The 19,178-nt window shown below is 51.1% G+C and overlaps 5 protein-coding genes across 5 annotated transcripts; 2 read left to right on the plus strand and 3 right to left on the minus strand.

Annotated features, from left to right (window-relative positions):
* Positions 1 to 5,342: 5,342 nt before the first annotated feature.
* Positions 5,343 to 8,264, plus strand: T069G_00943 (uncharacterized protein; the record flags this gene model as incomplete). The annotated part of the gene is made up of 2 exons (XM_056168153.1): positions 5,343 to 7,333; positions 7,400 to 8,264. 2 exons carry the CDS (start codon positions 5,343 to 5,345, stop codon positions 8,262 to 8,264), a joined length of 2,856 nt encoding a protein of 951 aa, XP_056033469.1.
* Positions 8,265 to 10,065: 1,801 nt separating this feature from the next.
* T069G_00944 (ras family domain-containing protein) lies at positions 10,066 to 11,175 on the minus strand (the record flags this gene model as incomplete). Its single annotated transcript, XM_056168154.1, has 5 exons — positions 10,066 to 10,263; positions 10,397 to 10,624; positions 10,699 to 10,746; positions 10,799 to 10,922; positions 11,147 to 11,175. 5 exons carry the CDS (start codon positions 11,173 to 11,175, stop codon positions 10,066 to 10,068), a joined length of 627 nt encoding a protein of 208 aa, XP_056033470.1.
* A 1,386-nt stretch (positions 11,176 to 12,561) lies between these two features.
* Positions 12,562 to 13,597, plus strand: T069G_00945 (mitochondrial protein up-regulated during meiosis domain-containing protein; the record flags this gene model as incomplete). Its single annotated transcript, XM_056168155.1, has 2 exons — positions 12,562 to 12,874; positions 13,002 to 13,597. 2 exons carry the CDS (start codon positions 12,562 to 12,564, stop codon positions 13,595 to 13,597), a joined length of 909 nt encoding a protein of 302 aa, XP_056033471.1.
* Positions 13,598 to 14,189: 592 nt separating this feature from the next.
* Positions 14,190 to 14,886, minus strand: T069G_00946 (LSM domain-containing protein; the record flags this gene model as incomplete). The annotated part of the gene is made up of 3 exons (XM_056168156.1): positions 14,190 to 14,512; positions 14,611 to 14,679; positions 14,766 to 14,886. The coding sequence occupies 3 exons, from the start codon at positions 14,884 to 14,886 to the stop codon at positions 14,190 to 14,192; spliced, it is 513 nt and encodes a 170-aa protein (XP_056033472.1).
* Positions 14,887 to 16,440: 1,554 nt separating this feature from the next.
* On the minus strand, positions 16,441 to 17,192 carry T069G_00947 (NUDIX domain-containing protein; the record flags this gene model as incomplete). The annotated part of the gene is made up of 2 exons (XM_056168157.1): positions 16,441 to 16,859; positions 17,117 to 17,192. 2 exons carry the CDS (start codon positions 17,190 to 17,192, stop codon positions 16,441 to 16,443), a joined length of 495 nt encoding a protein of 164 aa, XP_056033473.1.
* Positions 17,193 to 19,178: the final 1,986 nt, after the last annotated feature.

Genomic DNA, 19,178 nt, shown 5'->3' on the forward strand with positions numbered 1-19,178 from the left:
TATACACGGCTCTACAAGCGGCTCATACGCCGCACAGAGCACCAAAAGGTCACGATATCACGCATGCCGCGTTGTTGTAACGCATGGACGCACAGGTTGTTGCTGCATGTTGGTACGCAGCTCCCAGCAGCTGTGGGAGCTGTTTACTCGTTTGGGTTGGTGCCTTCGGGTCCCGGCGCATAGCATTATTCTGGCTCCCAATTTTACCAGAATAGATAATCTTGTTAGCCGTCGGTCCGGCGGCCTTGAGATCCCTGCATTGTGGAGCTCCGGGGTCCTGGGCATCTCCAAGCTGGCCGGATCATCTCCCGTTGGACGATTAGCTGCAGATCAAACTCAGTAACAAGCTTCACCTGCGGCCGCGGAATGCTTGATTAGAGTTGAAAGAAAAGTAAATAGAGAGAATTGCTTATCAGCCGCGGTCTACTGCGAGAATCAGGCCCAAGGCTCTCGGGGAAGTGGGGAATCCCTGTGATATGTAATGGCCGCGGCCTGGACTCGACTGAGAATGTAGTATTTTCTCGATTCATTCTGAAACAACTAGAAAGCTCGCATAATCTTTCTTGGTCGGTTATCCAGAGGCTATTAATGCCCACAGATATTATTCAAGCGAGAATGGCAATTAAAATTCCAGGCGAATTTTGTTGTGAAGAGTGTCGACCAGGTCTTGTCAAGGCAAATTTCCCGGAAGAGATATATAAAGCACGGACCCCCTTGTGTTCGTAAACATTGATCGGAAACCAAGGTTTCTAATTTATGTTGGGTTGTACCTAGACGCATAGACTCATTGGTGGCGACATGGATACTCTGATGAGACAACTCTGAGATATTGTGTATGAGTACAAGGATGTACTCGAGGTGCCGGATGCCTCATGGGCGAGTCTAGCTGCGGGAGCTACTGCTATTGTAGAGTGTCAATACATCTCAATTGTAAAATAACGAGTAAACTGATGGATAGAATAGCCGTCTGAATGCTTTTAGTTTGGTAATATGAGATGAAAGATGAATTTCGACGTATACTTCGTATTGCTGAACATACAACTCCCGGCTGGGCTTTAATGTTGGTAATTTGAGCAGCAGGAGATCAACACGAGGCTCGTGCTGCTGTTGGAAAATATAGAGAAGCTTATGCACCCACACTCAAACACGTCGTGGCTCCAGTCTGGGGAAGTTGCCTCGAGGGGAATGTCATGCTGGTCAAGATCCGCTGACAGTTGCCAAAATTCCTTCTCCTGAAACCTGCATGCGGTGATTACTTTTCACACAGAAAAGGTTTCTCATTTCAAATCCTCCAGCTTCTTAGGACCGCGGATTCGGCTGTTGTGGCAATATTGCGACGGGAGGAGCATGTCTGTGCAGGTGCAGTACGGATACCAGGAACAAGTCCGAGATAACGTTTCACGCCTGCCGGTGGCCGTGTATATCATGGACAAACCTCCAAGATTTGGTGACGGCAAGCCTCAATTACATGGACAGAAGCCGTAAGCTGCCCTGAGCAACTTGATAGAACTGAATGCCGTCTAGTACCCAACAAACAAAGTATGGGGATGTAATTCAAATGCCTCCCACCGTGGGTTTGGTTGGCTGGATGTCTTTGGCCAACGCCAGCAGTGTACAGGTGTGGTAGATGTTGGACCACCAAGGTCAGGTATGTGAGTTTCAGGTGGCTAATGTCGAACCAAGCACTCTGTCGAAAATATGTTTCATCGACACGTTGAGTCACGTCGTTCAACGTTTACGAGGTGCTCGCAAGTCGAAACAAGCCACGTTTTGTAGCCTTGTGGTACTGCTGGAATATTTTAGTAGTGCAATCGTAATTTCGATACACCTAATCAGGGGTCATGCTTGGAGATATACAGTAGCCTCCTCCAGATGGAATGGGGTAGAGCATATATGTGAATAAGAGTTGGCATAAGCTTGCAGGTATATGACCGCCCTGTGATACTCAAAGGCGTACTCAAACTGCTCAAGTTTGGCGTAGACTTATGAGCAAAGGTTAAGTAGACTGATTCGAAGAGTTGCACCCCCCGTCTGTTGGTGACCCCAAGCATAAGATTCGTTTCAAGGCGTATTGCCCTCATGTCCAAACATAAGGCGTGCAAGTGCATGATGGAGACGCAAACATACTTTTGCCCACTTCATACTCCTGCGGACATGTTCCAGCCCTTTTCAGGGGATAAACATAAGATGTTGGCGATGGGCAAGAGTGATATCCAATGCACTCTGAGATAGGAGAATAAGCATCGCTGAGGAGAAAGATGGACTGCTATCTGACGTTAAGGTGGTGGTAGACTTGAATGTAGCATAAGCATGCTGCGAAGAGTGCACACCTGGTTGCGAGAACAAGATTCAAGTCCCCTGAGCATTCAGTGGAATTCCGATAATTCGTACTCGTCTCATTGATCATTGTTTGGTCGGTGTTGACAATCTGATTGTTGGATCGGACGTACGGTGCAAACGGCCGCACTACTCGATCGGGGCACAACCCGACTGCTTCACATACATGGATGGCAACATGTGTGTTTGGATACCCTGAGCTGATTTGCAGACGATGAGATAGATACCACTACCACACAGGCCATCACCACCGGAAATTTAGCGGCCAAATCTCGAGTTCGTGATTGGTGCCTCGCTCTTTGGCTCCGGTTGGTTGTTTGGGAATTACTTGTTGCTTTGAGTACACATGTCCGAAGCGCTGGTAATACGAGTACCGATGCTGGCGGCTGCATCTTGGAAGCGTAGCCAATGGAAATAGGTGGAGTTGTGTGACGGGCGATGTGGTGGTGCGTCATGATTGTCAGGCTGAGGTCAGCTGTGCTCCCCGGCTTCCAATGGCAGCTTCTTAGTGGTAGCTGTGCGCGACAAGCTATCAAGCGTGTATCACGGCGTTTTCTTTGTTTATGCCGAATATGAAAGAGGGAAAGCCCCTTGGGTTTGCACACACTCGCACATGCATGCCACATGTACGGAGTAGTCTGGATGCTGCCTCACTGCGACACAGGTCCGCGGCGTCGTAGCAAGTCGTCTTTCTTCTGACGATCATGTCTAAGACATCGTTCGTGCCTGTGTCGCTGCTTCAGAGGACGCTAGCTTCTCCACTGAATCTTCTGTAGATATGGAGTACCGGTACTAAGACTCTCTCCAATGGCTGCCAGCGAGAATGTCTTTGAGTGCCGCTTGGGTCGTGTGGGGTCCCCGGCATCAGGTTCGCCTGAACGTGGGCGAGTGGGCTGAAAGCTCTGGGCCTCAATGGGATAGGCTCCGATGGAGGCATGGGCGCATTGCGAGGCCCGGAGATGAGGTAAACTGGCAGTAGTGTCAAGACCAACATGCGACGGTCGACGGCGCTTTGCAAACCGAAGCTATGGATGGACAGATCAGCCGGGCTTGTGCTGCGGCTGTGACAGACTGTTTGACTGTGTGTGGACTTTTTGTCAGTTGTTGGCGCCCAGAAACCTGGCCGGTTGGCCACAGGGGCGCTGTCCAATTGTCCAATTCCCATCTCGCATTGCCGTCCCCCCATGTCGTGTGCCCCTGTCAGCCACTTTTGGCGTCTTCCCACTCCAAGCCCCTTGTTTCTGCCACCGAGATCAAGCGAAGTGTAGTCAGATTCTCAAAATGGCGATGTTGAAGCCTCCTTTTCTTCGCGAAGGAATACTGTAGGATGAAGCTGGTAGGTTGGGGAGCTTAGCTTAGTGTGGTAGGGCCGAGAAGTGTGGCATCTGTAGGAAGCCCGGCGGCATCAGACACACGCATCTTTTTCCCTCCAGGGAGTTGTCCGCGTAGTTGGTTGTCTGTGTCCGTTGCGGTTCTAACACGGCCGGCATCGAGAAGACGTGGAGGAGCCATTCTTGCCCATGGGTTCGGTAAATTGGACCTGTACGAAGCACCACTTCTGCTCATCAACGACTCCATAATAGGAACGGAGAAAAAGGAAAGAGAACAAAGGAAGAGAAAAAGAAAAAAAGAACACACAGACGAAGAGGCATATGAACCCGACCCTTGCTCGCCCGGCAAACCGTGCACTCACGCACCCGCCGCCCCGTGAGAGCTGCTCCCGACGAACTCCAGGGTTCGACCACTTTGGTACATAATTTTCTGGCGCATCTGACGCGGCTGTTGTGATTGACGGTGACGACCGACTTCGCCCATTGGCATGTCCGTCCAGCAAGTGACATGTGAGCACAAGGACTAACAGGATTAGCAGTGCTACCAACCATTACAAAATGAAGCTATAACCAGTTCTTCCCTGTTTCCCGGTGGGGCTCAAAGCCGAGTCGGTGATCAACTCCCGGCTGGTGCTTTTTATTAGTGCACTCGCACAAGTTCTGCGCAGTAGGGATGCTGGTAGCTGGGAATTACCGGCGTCTACTTGCATCTGCGAACGAGCAGGTATTTGGTACTGATGCAGGTACGACATGTTACAGTGCACTAACGTGAGGCAGGTGCACGGCATCAGGCAAGTGCACAGGAAGCAAGAGCTCCGTACTCCCGTACTGCCGTACTTGTACCTGGTAGGACGAGTACAGGTACGGGCACAGGTACGGGCACAGGTACGAGTCCAGGTACTTGCGTCTGCTGGCAGCCGCCCAGAGCTCTGGATGAAGCTCGACGATTTTGTTGTGTGCCAGCTTCAGACCTCCTTCTCGATCGCTCATCTATTTTACTTTAACCATCTACTATACTCTTACACCACCTGCGAGTACTTTTACTCTGCTCCTCCTTACACCCTCTTTTCCTTTCCTACTAATCTTCTCCCTTCATCCTCTCTTGTCTTTCTCCTCTGTTCTATTCTCGTCTCATCATCCTCACTCTTCTTTCTTCCGCAAGGCTTCTCCCCATCGTACTCGGTAGTTTTCGCCCACTTCCTTGCTGCTGGTCATCCAGGCCCTGCAAGTCAACCCTTTCTTTCCTACCCCTGCTGACGTCCCCAACTGTCACTTGTCATATCCCAGAGCTTGCGCTGTCGATAGAAAAACGCAGCTATAGCTCCAGGAAACCTGTCGGCTTCTCGCAGCTTCAACAGTCCCGGCGAATCAGAAATCTCGGCTGCGTCATTGCGGTCATGGTCTCTTCGAATACCTACGAGTAGAGACAAACGCCAGCATAAACGACAAGAGAGACGGGCGGAAGCAGATCACTCACCCACCGCCATTCTACCTACCTCGTCCCTGTTCTCCATCACTGCCTCCGCCGTGGCCCTGGGGCCCTGCGCGCAGTCAATCAGCTGAGAAATTCATCCCAACAGTCTTCGGCTCCGCTTACATTTCTGGGCCATTTCCCTTCTTGATTCAATCCGTCTTCACCTTCATCCAGACGCCTGTCGACGTCCAATCTTCACCATGGCGGACACTAAGCTGGAGGCTTACGGAAACATTGTCGCTTTCGAAGGCCATCCTGACGTTGTGTCAACTCAACTCAGGTTGCTGCCAACCTCGCCTCAAATCCTCATTCTTCCAGCGGTTCAGTGCTACATTGCCAGTGACGATTCAGACAAGGCCTTCGAGGTACGGGCTTATATTCGAAAGGTCCATGACGCTCTCATCACTCGCCAAGAAGCTGCGCGCAGCTTCCTGCATGGCGCGACAACATCGAACAAGCGGTTGGCCTTTCTCAATGGTGGTTCACCGAGTGCCCATGCGCTCTGTATTAAGGCCATCATGAAGCACGAAACAGGCGGAGACCGGGTTGAGGCAGAAGCTGTTTACGCCCAGCTGGCGAAGGGTGGCCTGGCTGGTCTCGAGGCTAAGAGCCAAATACACAGTCGGGCAGGCTCTGTCGGCGGCGAGTCAGTGTTCAACGAAGAGCTCCATGATCCCATAACACGAGCCATGAGAGCTGCTGATGCTTTGGACCGCGACACAGCTAATCTTCAACCATCTGATATGCTCGAACTTACCATGACAACTCGACCACGCAGCCTAAGCTTGCCACTGTATGGCTACTCGGATGGCTTTGGTGACGCAGCTCCTTTTTTCCTCTTCGGCGCGCACGTTGAAGATGAGGTCGATGTGGAGGATAACTCCCCTCTTGCCCCAGGGGCGCCGACGTTTGCTGTCGTGGACTACAACCAGCCGGCGAAACGACCAGTCTCGGTAGAACTCGCACCTGCATCGCCGAGTGGTGCTGGTAAATCCAAAGTGCAGTCGAACCTTGGAGTACACCGTGATACGGAAATGCTCTCCCCGATAGCCCCGACTTTCAATGCCCGCACACGCGATACCGTCACCAGCGGGGAATCTACCACATCCGACATACGCACATCAATTTCGAGCTCCAAGGGAACACTGCAAAGAGTCAGATCGTTGGATAGAATCTATCCTATCAGTGCCAAGTTGAGAGATCTCTGCATCACAGGAGCTTCGCAAGAGATGGGAGAAGGTTCCAGCGTTTTCCCCCGTTCACGCTCTTTCATGGTTGTTGGCGAAGAGAAACCTCCAGCTATCCGGAGATTGAGTTATGTTGACAGGCGAACGGCCTTATCCAAAGGTCGTCGCCCAACAGTCAAAGTTGAACAAACTTCTCTCGATAAAAAGACGACACAAGGTCCAAATTCCGGCGGAGCGTCTCAGCTTCACTTAGGAGCAGACATCGCTACCACTCCAGATGTTCCGTTTCAGCCAATACTACCTTGGGCAGAAAATCTAGTGGTTCATTTCAGAGATGAGTCACCAAATTTACTCCTTTCTTCAATAATCAAATCGTTCAAAGCCGGCAACTATCCTATACTGTCGTCTCCCGCTTCGGTGTCTGTGTACTCTGGAAATGTGTCCGCCCCAACGACTTTTCTTCATCAGCCGACTACATTTGATCAAAGGTCTTATGAAAGATCTCACGACATCTCTGGATTGGGTATAGTAAATAATGATGATTTCGTCTTCACCACTCGGCTTCAACCGCCGCCTGCGAGAGAACGAACTGTCCCATCCGTGAATGTCATTCGGCCGCCAACACCAGCACAGACGCCACCTCCTTGCACAGGAATGGAGGACAAGTTTCACGAATTTGATATTGTTTCAGGACAGACTGCCGTCGCCATCCAGAACTCGCTTAGATCAGTCCTGAGCCTATACTTTCCTCCAGAAGCTGAGGGCTATCGCCAATTCCAATTCTCTCTCCTTCCTGAATTCGACGGTTTATGGAAGCCTGTATTCCGAGAAACCGAGCCCAAGGGCTCTCCGAGAGGAACCAACCGAAGAGTCGATCACATTCTGGCGATAGGGTCCCAGCAAGGTGTGGACAAAGTATACTCGTCAGGAATCATTAAGCAACTAGAGACGATTGGGACGAAATCAAGCGATCGCCAGGGTCGCAGCGGGCGAGTAGATTTCCGGTAGGTCGCTCATGCAAGATATTCGCCTAGTGTAATTGGCAAGAGAAGTGGCTAACTGATCTGTAGATACTTACTCGCCAATGCCATGCAAGCATTCACTGCCCTTCCCCTGACGAATCAAACATCCGATAACCCTTTCGCCAATTCCTACCTTCTGGCGACACTGCTTATTCCCCATCTCGAAACATACTTGGCACTCCACTCGGAAATTCGCTATCTTCTACTAGAGTATCCTCCTGAGCACCTGGCCACCGTACTGGCATTGCAAAAGTTGATAGGCGTGGACCTTATCAAGGTGGCCCAAATTGTTGACCCTAACAACAAAGACTGTTTACCTTTTACCCAGATTGGGGGTCCTACCGTCGGGACCAAGATCAATACCAAAACACCCAATTTGTCACCACAGTCGTCAAGCTCGGATATCACAGTCTCCAACGCAAACTTCCTACTTACATGCACGGCCACCTCCAAAGATATAGCGAAATTCGTTTCTGCAGTCTGGAATATTCAAATCGAAACTTGCGACCCTGAGCCTTCACCCAAAAGGAAGAGTTTACCTGGCAAAAAGCCAAGGCCTGCACCGCTTGATGTCCTACTCACCAAGTTTCCTCGATCGTCATTGTCGACTCGTAGTGGGCCGTCGCCTACTTCGGCTGAACCCACTTCTAGTCCTGAATCGCTGACGCTGTCCTCTCGACGCCAGTCGTTTACGGATAATATCAAGACACCCAAGTCAGAGACCATCTACAGCCGAGCCTTCTCCAGGCGACGACTCTTCCGTAGCGACTCGGCATCGATGACTACCTTTGACCACAGTAGTGACGACAGTGAATTGGATCTAGAAGAGCGAAGGCTCATGCCCATGTTCATGAAAACCATCGAGCCTAAGGGTAATACCCGCAAAGCTCTCAAATTCTTGGGGTTGGCATAATAATCCGCAATCCGGGCCCTAAGCTTCTCTTTTTTTCTTTTTCTTTTCTTTGTTTCATTATGCCGCGAAGCTTTCCTGCTTTGCCATGAGAAGTACCAGGCTGGTCGCCAGGTACTTATCTCGTTCCAACGACTTATGACATCTATATGCCATTGCTCTCTTCTCACGTATCCCATTTTATCCAATTTAAACATTTTCTTCCTCTTCACATTTTAGTTTGAAGCCTTGTTTCAGCTATTTCTTTTATTTGATGTCTTAGTGTTTTAAAGGGAAGCTGGAGTTGTTCGGGGCTGCACCAGAGTGCAACATACAAAATACGGAGATAGACAAGTGTACTGCAAGGTAGTGAGTGGTGGAAAATGAGGACGGTTTAGGACGCGATTCTAGTTTTTTGTTTCTAGCTTTTTTTTTTTTTTTCATTTATTGAAATGTTGCTGGGCGTGTCAGATAATACAAGACGATTCCATGTTATTGATCAAGTTTGATACCTGCAGTCGTCCATTGTTCTTGTGCATGACACTCAGTAGAGAGCACTCCCTCTGCCAAGGAGACTGACTGACGGTGTTGCAGTGTCGTGTAATCGTGTAATTTCTAGTGTTATGTAGATGAGACGAAACCGAATCACTACTCTTACAAGCCAGACACGACGTAAACTCACGGACATACTCTCCTCCATTGCCCATAATCTACATCCAAGCTAAGACAGCACCCCTTGCAAGACAAATAAACTAAACCTCCCCATGTCCTCCGTATTCTTTACGTGTAATAAGTTGACCAGGTAAGTATTCTTCTAGAACGAACCCCCTATTAATCACTCGGCCCCGGGATCCTTGTCATGATGACTGTACGAGTACACCGTCATCTTGGAATGCCGGTACCTATTTGAGATGTGCAGGATGTATGGTCCTTGCATTTTGCACATCTGCTTCATCTTAAGATATGAATGACTCGCCTCATCTTTAATCCTTACCTTATTAATTACTACAAAGTATTATATAAAGTATTCACGTTCACAACCGAGATAGGGACGCAGATGGAATCAGAAATGGAAATGGGAGATGGTTGGATAGTAATTACGGGTAGCAAAGCAAAAGAAAAAGAAAAGAAAAGAAAAGAAACACATCCTTGAAACACAGCATCATGGTCAATCAACATGCGCAATTCCCCTGTGTATTAATGGTACCTCCTCCATTCTCGTAAAAAAGAATGGTTAAAGAGACGAAAAAAGGTACCGGAAAGCCTTCCGGGATTAAGCACCACAAAAAGCTGTAAAGCGACAAAGGTAGGTAGTGAACAAATAATACCAATATAATAAAAAAAACCAAAGCTTGCTGCAAAGGCCATAGTTTCCATAAGCGTCCATTATTCTCCCACATAAAGAAATCTTTGTGGGAGGGAGTCATTATGGGAAAAAAGGAAGGCGTGAAAGTACAGCTAGCGCAACCGTAAGGTCCTCATCTCTCTTGAATCTTGAATTTTGCGCCTTGTTCCCAAAGTGTATCACGTCCTTCCACCCGTATGACCGTCTTCTCCCTTTCCCGTCCGACCCTAATGTGTCCTAAAAAGCAAGCGAGATTGCCACGTTGTGCGTGCGTGTGTCTGAAGGGGCGAGATCCAACGAGACATGATGTAATCTATGCGCAGAAATGGGGCAAACTGAAACCCTAGAATAATGGAGAAAAAGGTCATAACAAACATTGTTCAGTCGTTTCCCAAGGGACGTCACACTGCTCTAATCATCCTGTCACCAGACTCGGCCACGACAAAGCGAACCACACGAAACCATCAAAGAGGAATACATTTAACAGCAGCTGCTGTTGGAAGAGTTGCCGACACCCTGGCCCTGGCCAACGTGCACGCTGGGTTTCGTGTTGTTGGCAGTCGTGGTGCCCATGCGCTCCTTGATCTGGCGAGCCATGGTCAGGAAAGCCTGCTCAACGTTGCTGGCGTTCTTGGCGGAAGTCTCGAGGAATGGGATGCCCAGGCTATCAGCGAATTCCTAGAGAGGGGTCGTCAGCTTCAGCTTTGCAGGGGACCTAGGGGTTCGAGACATGGCAGCCTGGAGACGGCAGCCGCCATTCTGGTGCAGATGACGGTGCGGCCACCAGGCTGCAGTTGAGGCGCTAACTCACCTTGGCAACAGTGTACTCGACAACCTTCTTATCGGACATATCGCTCTTGTTGCCTACGAGCAACTTGTTGACGCCCTCGGTAGCATACCGGTCAATCTCCTGGAGCCACTGCTTGACGTTGTTGAAGGAGTCCATATCAGTGACATCGTAGACGACGCAGATGCCGTGAGCACCGCGGTAGTAAGACGAGGTGATGGTTCGGAAACGCTCCTGGCCGGCGGTATCCCACTGTAAAAGCAAAAAGAGTCTCAGCCATCTGCATCGCATCACCTTGATACGAGGGTTAGGTTTGCATCACTTACGATCTGCAGCTTCACGGTCTTGCCATCGAGTTCTATCGTTCGGATCTTCTGCGAGGGGGGTCAGTAACTGGAGAGCCCACAGGAGACCAAGTCAACGTACGAAATCGACACCGATGGTGGAGATATAAGACTCGGTGTAGGTGTCATCGGCAAATCGCAGCAGCAAGCAAGACTTTCCAACACCGGAATCACCGATGAGGAGGAGCTTGAAGAGGTAGTCGTATCTAGAATGGGGGGAAAGCGGCGTGTCAGCTCATGGCCTCTCCTCGGCAACAGGCGCCGCCATCGTCAATCAAAGCCCATCCATCAACTCAGCAGAACCAAGCATCGATGGAGACGACAAAGCCGACGGACGGAAACTGTTTTTTGCACTGGACTGTACTCTGCGGAGTCGGTTAGCACCCGATAAGACGGACGGTTTCAGGAGATGCTATCGCAATCCAGCAACGGGGGGGCTGCGTACCACTCGGGGTTCATGATGGCGGTTGGTGGTGTTTGTGTTGGAACGGGAGAAATAGAAGCGGAAGGCTTGAGAGTTGAAAGAGTTGCAGGTTTGATCAAAGTGGCAATCGAAGCGGATGGTTGGCTCGAGGTCAAAGGAGCGTCGGCTGGCCAAGTCTCGAGTACGTCAGGGAAAGATGACCTCGTTGGCTGGGCTTTGGGCTGGGAGGATGGGATGGGCGGTGGGAGCGCCAGTCACGTGCAAGGACCTCACCTGTGACAGTGGTGAGTGGCTCATTTGCCTATTATTAGCCGTGGATTGGTGATGGCAGGCGCCGAGCTGCGTTAGCACGGGTACCTTGGTACGGAGGCTGTACCTCGGAGCGCGCAGTTGGACGGCCGCGCTGCTGGGATGCTGCAGTACAGATCGAGTACTCCGTACCGTCAATCGGTTTGGAATTCAAAAGGAAAATAAAAAACCTGCTTCTACGTGTTACTTGTACTCCGCCGTCTGCGACAAGTGCTACCTGGGGTCAGCCTGTACAGAGCATTGTCTTCATGTTATCTTATCTGGGGAGCCTGCCACCAGTATACAAGGATCACGACACAAAGGAGCCTCCATTCGCAATGCTAAGAATAAAATCCAGGTCCCTCTGAACCTCCCCAGTGGGCTTGGTGCGTTTACTGAATTCGTCAAAACTTGATTACTCACGAATAGGGTTTCCTCAATAAATCTGTCTCCTACTTTTATTATTTCTCTCTCTTTTTTCACTCCACCGTATCCCCTCTTCATCGCCGTCGTGTAAGTCCTGGTACGACTCTGCCTGCATTGCCAATTCCAGGCTACCTCGTGCTGCGGCACAAATCACAGTGCACGTTAGGCCAGGCGCGCATGTGATTCGAGCTTCTCTCGCCGGTCTTTGATCACCTGAGATTCAGCCATGCCGCTCAGTCAGTCCTCTCAAAACATGCAGTACGAGTACGAAAAAATGTTATCGCAGGTGTCGTGATTCCGATTCCAGCTGTTGGAATCAGTCGACCAATCCCGAATCCACCCGCATCATGTGCATCGTTATCTATCAAGAGAGTATCATTTCCTTTTTGTTCTTTTGGAAGCGTTCCATTCCAGCCCAGCCTCTCTTCGTCTCCGTGACCCGGAATAGCGGAACGGCCCCGCAACGATGCTCCCTAAAGCAGCCCACTGTAGCCTTGTAAGAGGAGGCGCTACGGAAGCAAGGCGAGAAAAAAATGACGGATTGTTATCCCGGCACTCTCCGTCCAATGCCGTGTGACATTTTCGCATCAACTTATCAAAATCTCTGATACAAATTTGAATACCGCAAACCTAGGCATCAAACAGACACTCCTCACACGCCCCCCCAATCCCATGCGGCTCCTCCCCAGGAGCGCCCACCGCAATCAATGGCCGCGCCCCTGCGCAACACTCTGACGAGCCCAGCCGGCCGCTCATCATTCCGATCTTGGCCCGGCGCTTCTTCTTCAGTTCGCGGCATCACCAGCTTCAGCCCAGCCAATGCCCCAGCACAGATTGCCGCGCGGCCGCCGCCGGAGAGTGTTTTAGAACGGCCACCTCCCGATGCTTTATTGCTGAAGAGACCAGTGTCTGCGCCGCGAGACAGCTTGCCTCAGACGTACTTTGAGAGCTCTGGAGCTGTGTGGGTGGGAGGCCGGGGAGACCAGCCGCCGGATCCAAACAAAGCAAAGCTCGGCAAAAGTAAGTAAAAGCTTTCAAGAGTCATGTACCTACCTGAAAAGGAGAGAAGAAAGAGAAGACAATGGGTGTATAAAAAGAAGGGATATGAAGGAAATGAAAGCTTACTTACACGCATGAACCCTCCCAGCTCTACGAATCCTCCAAGAACGCCTCCCGACGCTCCTCCAATCTCCCCTCCCGCAAGACATCCTCGCCCCCAACATCTCGCTCCAGCTCTTCCCCTCAACGCACCCCCATCTCCCCGTCGTCTCCGGCCGAGTCGCCTACAACGCCGCCCTCTGGACCTCCCCCATCGCCTGGAACCGCGTCCCCATCATCGGCAACGTCAAGCTCGAGATCCTCGCCGAGCGCATGACCTCGGAGCCCCTGACCTTCTTGCCCCGCCGCGCCGGCGCCATCCAGGAGCAGCTCGTCGTGCGCTGGTGCGAGAAGCGCAAGGTCAAGGAAAAGGAGGACAAGAACAAGGGCACGGGTATTTCGCTGCCCTCGTTGCGCCTGGCCCGCGGTGTCGATCCTAAAGAGGCCTTTACGGGGCTCTTCATCTTCGATTTCGATTCAGAGGGCAGGATCCTTACGCATACCATTGAGCAGGCTCAGGAGGGTGGCGATTGGGAGAAGGGCATGGGAGCCAAGTTCGTGGGCCTCACTGATTGGCTACTAGGCGGGCTTCAGGGTCCGGACGATAACCCGATACCCATGTTTGAGAGAAAACGGACGATGTGATTTTTGAAGCGATTGGTGGGAGAGCGTATGTTTTGAGAAACGGAAAGATGAGGAAAGAAGGGACTCTTTGGTCCCCCCGGCGTTGATGGCATCACGATTTGGTCTCTTCACCTACCTGGTCGACCCCGAGGTAAGGTGTATGTTGTAACGATAGCTGCCTGTTTAGAAGGCATTTGTATAACTCTGTATATCCTAGCAAGACTCTCTACTACGTTAGTAATTAGCATCTCACAACCTACTCAGCAATAGCATACAAGTTTATCATATAATGAAGCAACATTCGGTAAATCAAGCCATATCATGTCAATATCAGAAAGCCAGCAGGTACGCGGAATAGACGTCTCTAGTCATTCAAGGCGTGTAGCATAAAACTACCTCTTTTGCACCAGTCAACTCTCCGGTCCGGGGGCATTTCACAATATTCTGCCGCCGAACCGCCTCTGCCGCAGCGCATAAAAAACAAATAAAAAAAAAGAGAAAATGTGGAAAACAAAAAAAGAATTCCCTGCTGTCGGCTTCTCAACCCCCCTTCTCGTTTGTTCCTCTTTTCTAGAACAATGCGGGCACAGCATGCAAATATCATGCTCCGTCTTTAAAAGAAGATGTCTCCCAAATTCTCGCCCTCAAAACCAATCCGGACGAGCTTTTTCAAGCGCGCCTTCTCTTTGGCCTTGTCCGCCGCCTTCTTCGCCTCGGCGAGCTTTTTCACAACCTCCACCTCCGCGAGCTCATATCCCGGCGGTGCATCGTCGTCCTTGTCCAGGTCAATCTCTCCTAGAAGCAAGACGTTCTCGCCTCGCACGAGGAAGATACCGTGCGTTATATCGGCAAAGTAGCCGTACGGATACTCTGATCCAGGGTTATCGGGTCTGGGAGCGAATATCCTCTCTGTCGTCGATTGGAGAACAATGTTGGCTGTTTTGCATTATAAAGACATTAGATGATCGAGTCTTTTTCTTCTTGTGTTCGTACAACTCTTTTTCGCAGTTCTTGGTTTTGGGGGGACTACACACCGAACTGGTCCCAGCTTCGTAATACTCCAATCAACTTTCTTCCATCACGCAGAACCACCATGAGTTTTTCTACATCCGCCTGTTAGTACAAAGCAACCTCCCCAGTCTTCACGTCTCCCATTCTCTGATCTGACGTTGTTCCATGGGAGGCATACTATCGGTGAGGTCCAACAGCTGCGCGGCAGTCGTAAACATCTGCGGCGGCAGCTGGGCAAAAGGTTGAGAGGCCGGAGCCCCAGGAGGAGGGGCGTCAGAAATGGCTAGATTTTCCATCATGATAGCATGAGGCGGGCGAGAAACAAAAAAGGTGTTGTGTAAATCTGGTTCGTGTTCCGGCTCAGGGTTCCATGGGCTGTGGTATTTCGGCGTTCTTTTTGTCTATATCAACATGGCCGCAGGAGGTTCTTGGGAGGGACGAGGCTGTAATCTGGAGAACAGCACATTGGCAGTCCAAGTGAGGTTGGCCGGCCATCGCTGTACCCGCTGTGGTTGAGCGATGCGCTGTCGCCTTATCGATAAGTATATATCACGTGTCAGCGCCGTTGCTTTGAGGTCTGGCCTGCCTACGTCAGAGGGAACGAATTAGGTTTTTTGAGATACCAGGTAGCTGGATGTAATATGCACCCGCACCTGTACCCTTAAGGCGGGCATTGAAACATCGAGTTAATTGGATTCAAAGATGACGCAAGGTACAATCCAATTTGATACGTGGCATTTGGATATATCAGAGGTTGGATGCGCTCTCAAAGTAAGGTAGAAGATGCATTCATCTGGATGTACCGGCACTGTACTGTACTTCAAGAGCCTTGGTTCAAGCAGCCAACAGCTTGTAAGCCGTCAACGATATTACTAAGAGTTACTTACCCGTATCAGCTCATGTAGATCCCAGGGCTGGTACATACAGTGCATATGGTAAATGCTACGAAGCTTTTCATAGGCGTTTACCTTACGCTGAAACCTGTGTAAAATGTTAAATGCTTATAGCCGCTTGCATGAACCCCGTCGCCGGCTCAAGCATCAAGATTGGCAACTCATTTCGCAGGCAGCACGCGATCTCCAATCAAAGCTACGCTCGTCTCGTCGCGACAAATGACGGTTGAGTCATCAGGTCAGGTACTGTAACTGTACATGTACTTGTCAAAAGTGAGGGGTGTCTGGGGCCCAGAGCTAAGGCAGGTACTTAGCTCCAGCGCACACGACAGCTCCCTCGTCATGTCTATGGCATCGATTTCTATGCTCTCTATCATCCAGACATCCGGAACGCGCGACAGGCCGCCTCTCCGCCGTCGTTGTGTAAACAATTAATTTTGTGTATCCTATTTCAAGAGCATTGTGCCTTGTAATACACCGGATATTCCCCGTCCCGTCTTAATATTTTCTTTCTGAGTGGTAGCTTCTATGATAAAAAGAGACCTGCCGACAACGCCTGAGCCGAATTCAAAAACTCATCGCACCCCTGGATGGTTAGCGGCTTTTGTGTGTGTGAGTCTGTGTTTGTGTGATTGTGTGTTAAGGAAATGTTGTAGAGCGGCCGCGGTGACCCAATGGACCGCCGTAATCCGTCAACCAGAAAGCAAGCTTCTTCTATCTTCCTCTCTCTCCTGCTCTTGCTCTTGCTCTCTGGCTGTTCTGTCGTTGTTCACGGTTGCGTCCGAGCTGTCCTCTGTGTGCAAGTTGCTTCCACGACCTCAAAGCACTTGCCATTCTATGGCGTTCCCCGGAGATTGTGAGGGGATAATTAATAAAGTGTACAAGGAGAAAGGAAAAGGGTGGGGATGGTTTTGTAGAGAACGAGGACAGCCGAAAGCACAAGCCCCAAGGCCAGCTTGCTCATGTCCTGTTCATTGAAGAGCGATTCAAGGCTTCTTGGAGCTCAGGTCTGTTGACAAGAACCTCAATTGCCTTGGTGTAGGTGAACCACTCACGCTCTCGCTTGTCCTTTTCCGGCCAATCGTCCAACTGGTCCAGGACGGTGCCCTGGTAAAAGTAATAGCGAGAGCGGTCCTTGGACGTCTTGGGTGGCCGCTTCTCCTCAAAGTTGCCCAAGTCATAGTCAATGTTGACCGTAATGCCGGCCTCCTCCCATGCCTCCCGCACCGCAGACTCCTGACATGATTCATCCGACTCCCATCCTCCTTTGGGCAGGACCCAGCCCTTCCGCCGGGTAGACTGGATCAGGATGACGTGGTTGCGGTCTGCGCTGAGCGGCACGATGCCGGCGACAAGTCGTTCTCCTTGTGAGTTGTACCCTGCAGGAGGGAGATGGGTCAGTGGGATCCCGGGCTTTGGCGTCGGCGGAGCGAAGCAAAAGCAGACAAACGAGGCGGCTGACAATGCAAGGACGGCAGAGAAGCGCGCGGGACAACAGGGGAAACAGGGGAATGCAAAAAGTTTTAGAGAGAAACGGGGATAGAGGGTGCGAGATTGGGGTCTTTGCGAGGAAAAGGTAGTCAAGGTGGTTGTGTGAAACAAGGTGCAATCAATCTTCACTCGAGAGAGGACTTACGTTGTTTGCTCCGCCCGGTCCGCGACTGCATTGACCGATTGTTGGATCCCTCGGCGCTGGAAGCCGAACCCGACATTTTGGAAGCTGCCGTGCCAACGTGCTCTGTGAAGTTTTGTGTGCGCGTGTTGAGGTTAAGCAGGATCTGGTGATGATTGGCCACTGGATTCTAGGTACGGAATAGAATTGGCCGAGGAAGGAAGAAAAAAAAAGAGGTGCCGGAAACGGGGGCTTCGCCGGCGGTCGAGAGCGTCGTAAGGCGGAGAGGCAGGGAGAAAAGTCACAGTGACATGTGCTGCATCATCGTCGATTTAAGAGAGCAGAAAAATGAGATAAAGGTAAAAGGTGAAAAAAAGGTAAAAAGGTGAAAAGGGTCTTTGTTGTGTCGTCCCCGTTGAGATAATGACGGAGGCCGGGGGAGGGAACGAATGCAGGTCTAGGTGTATTTTTTTTCTGCGGCAAGATGGCGTTCTAGACGGGGTCCGAAAGCGATGTATAAGTAACTCGGCGCCGACTCGGGGAACCGCCAGCCCTGGGTGGTGCCTTGGACTTTGGGGGAGGGACTTTCAGTTGGCTCAGCAAAGTGGCCAATATTGGAATACCTGACCTGACCTGACTTTATGGATTTAGCACTGGACTGGACTGGTTTATTCGTCCCAAGGCGGAACTACTGGTACTGGTACCAGTACTGGTACGAGTACTGTAAGCGCGGGCTTGGTGCGGTGTGATTTGATTTGGACTGTGCAAGCCTGAGCTGGTACCTGGCGCTGGTAGTGGAACCAAGGGCTTGCAAGGTTGGGTTGGCTCAAACGCGGAGATGGGGCCAAAGTTTGTCGCGCACGCTGCCTGTTCTGGTACGAGTGAGTACTGTAGCCCGTGCCGTTTTATTAATTGCCCCAGACGGACAAGATTCTGGATCTGGCCTTGGTCCTGGTAGTGGTACTGTACGAGTATGTAAAGTACTTGGTGGCCTGGATATAGTACTGCTACTGTACTGTACAAAGCATCAAGGTGGTGGTGGCGGTTGAGGTTACTTGTAAGTTGGGGGCCACACAAAGCTCCAGTAGCTGGATGCCAATATTGTATGTACCAAATGCTTGGTTTGGCGACGCACGCGCGCAAGCTTCAGCCGTGCTGGCCGGGTGTAAACTCCGTCAGCGCAATCTGCGGCGATATCAGGGGCAGCAAAGCCGGCCACGGCCGCATGAACTAGGCTCAGGCGACGGGGAGGCACACGTGCGTCTGCGTACGCGGTACGGCGAGACGGCACGGGGATTGCGGTCTGGGGGAAGTGTTTGATAGAGTGGCGCCGGAGCAGGGCAATAAAGGGAGTGAGTCAATGAGTGAGTAGAGGTTGGTGAACGGGAAAAAAGGAGTTAGGAAACTCTCCGGGAGCTTGTACTCGTACTTGTTATATAACAACGGACAAGGACAAGGACAAGGAGGGACTCCCACGCGGTACAGTAACGATGGGGGTAACAGTACGAGTAACTCGTCCAGCCAGAAACCACAGCTTCTAGGCTGTCTGTTGCGTGTCTCGTGCCATGACAATAGATGGGAGGGTCCCGGCCGAGGAGGATCCGCGTTAGCTTTATAGTCAAACTAAGGTGCCATCTATGTTAGTGTCATGAGCGGGATGGAGCTCGACAAGGCCTGCCTGCCCAGTCATGTCGTGCGTCAGGGCCGGTGGCGCCGGGACGACGTGAGCAAGGGCAAGTAAAGAAATGACTTTTCAACGACGAGGAACGAAGCTGTCATGATGGAGGCGAAGGCGAGGCGAGTCGATTCCATGCGCTGTGATGTGATATGATGTGGTGCGGCAGGGAAGAGGAGGAAGAGGAGGCAGCAAGGCAGATTGTGGGATATTGACGTGCTTTGCTCTGCTCAGCTGTGCTCTGCTATACAACACGGCAACCACCAACAAGAAACAGGCAAGATAGACGGACAGACACACAGACAGCCCTTCGTGTGTCATCCGGTCCGTAGGTGCAGGTACGAGAGGTACGTGTACGCGTGCGTTCATCAGTGGTCAAGTGTATGTACGAGTAGCAGGTACCTCGTACGC

This window comes from Trichoderma breve, chromosome 1 (genome assembly GCF_028502605.1).
Source record: "Trichoderma breve strain T069 chromosome 1, whole genome shotgun sequence".
Lineage (NCBI taxonomy): Eukaryota > Fungi > Ascomycota > Sordariomycetes > Hypocreales > Hypocreaceae > Trichoderma > Trichoderma breve.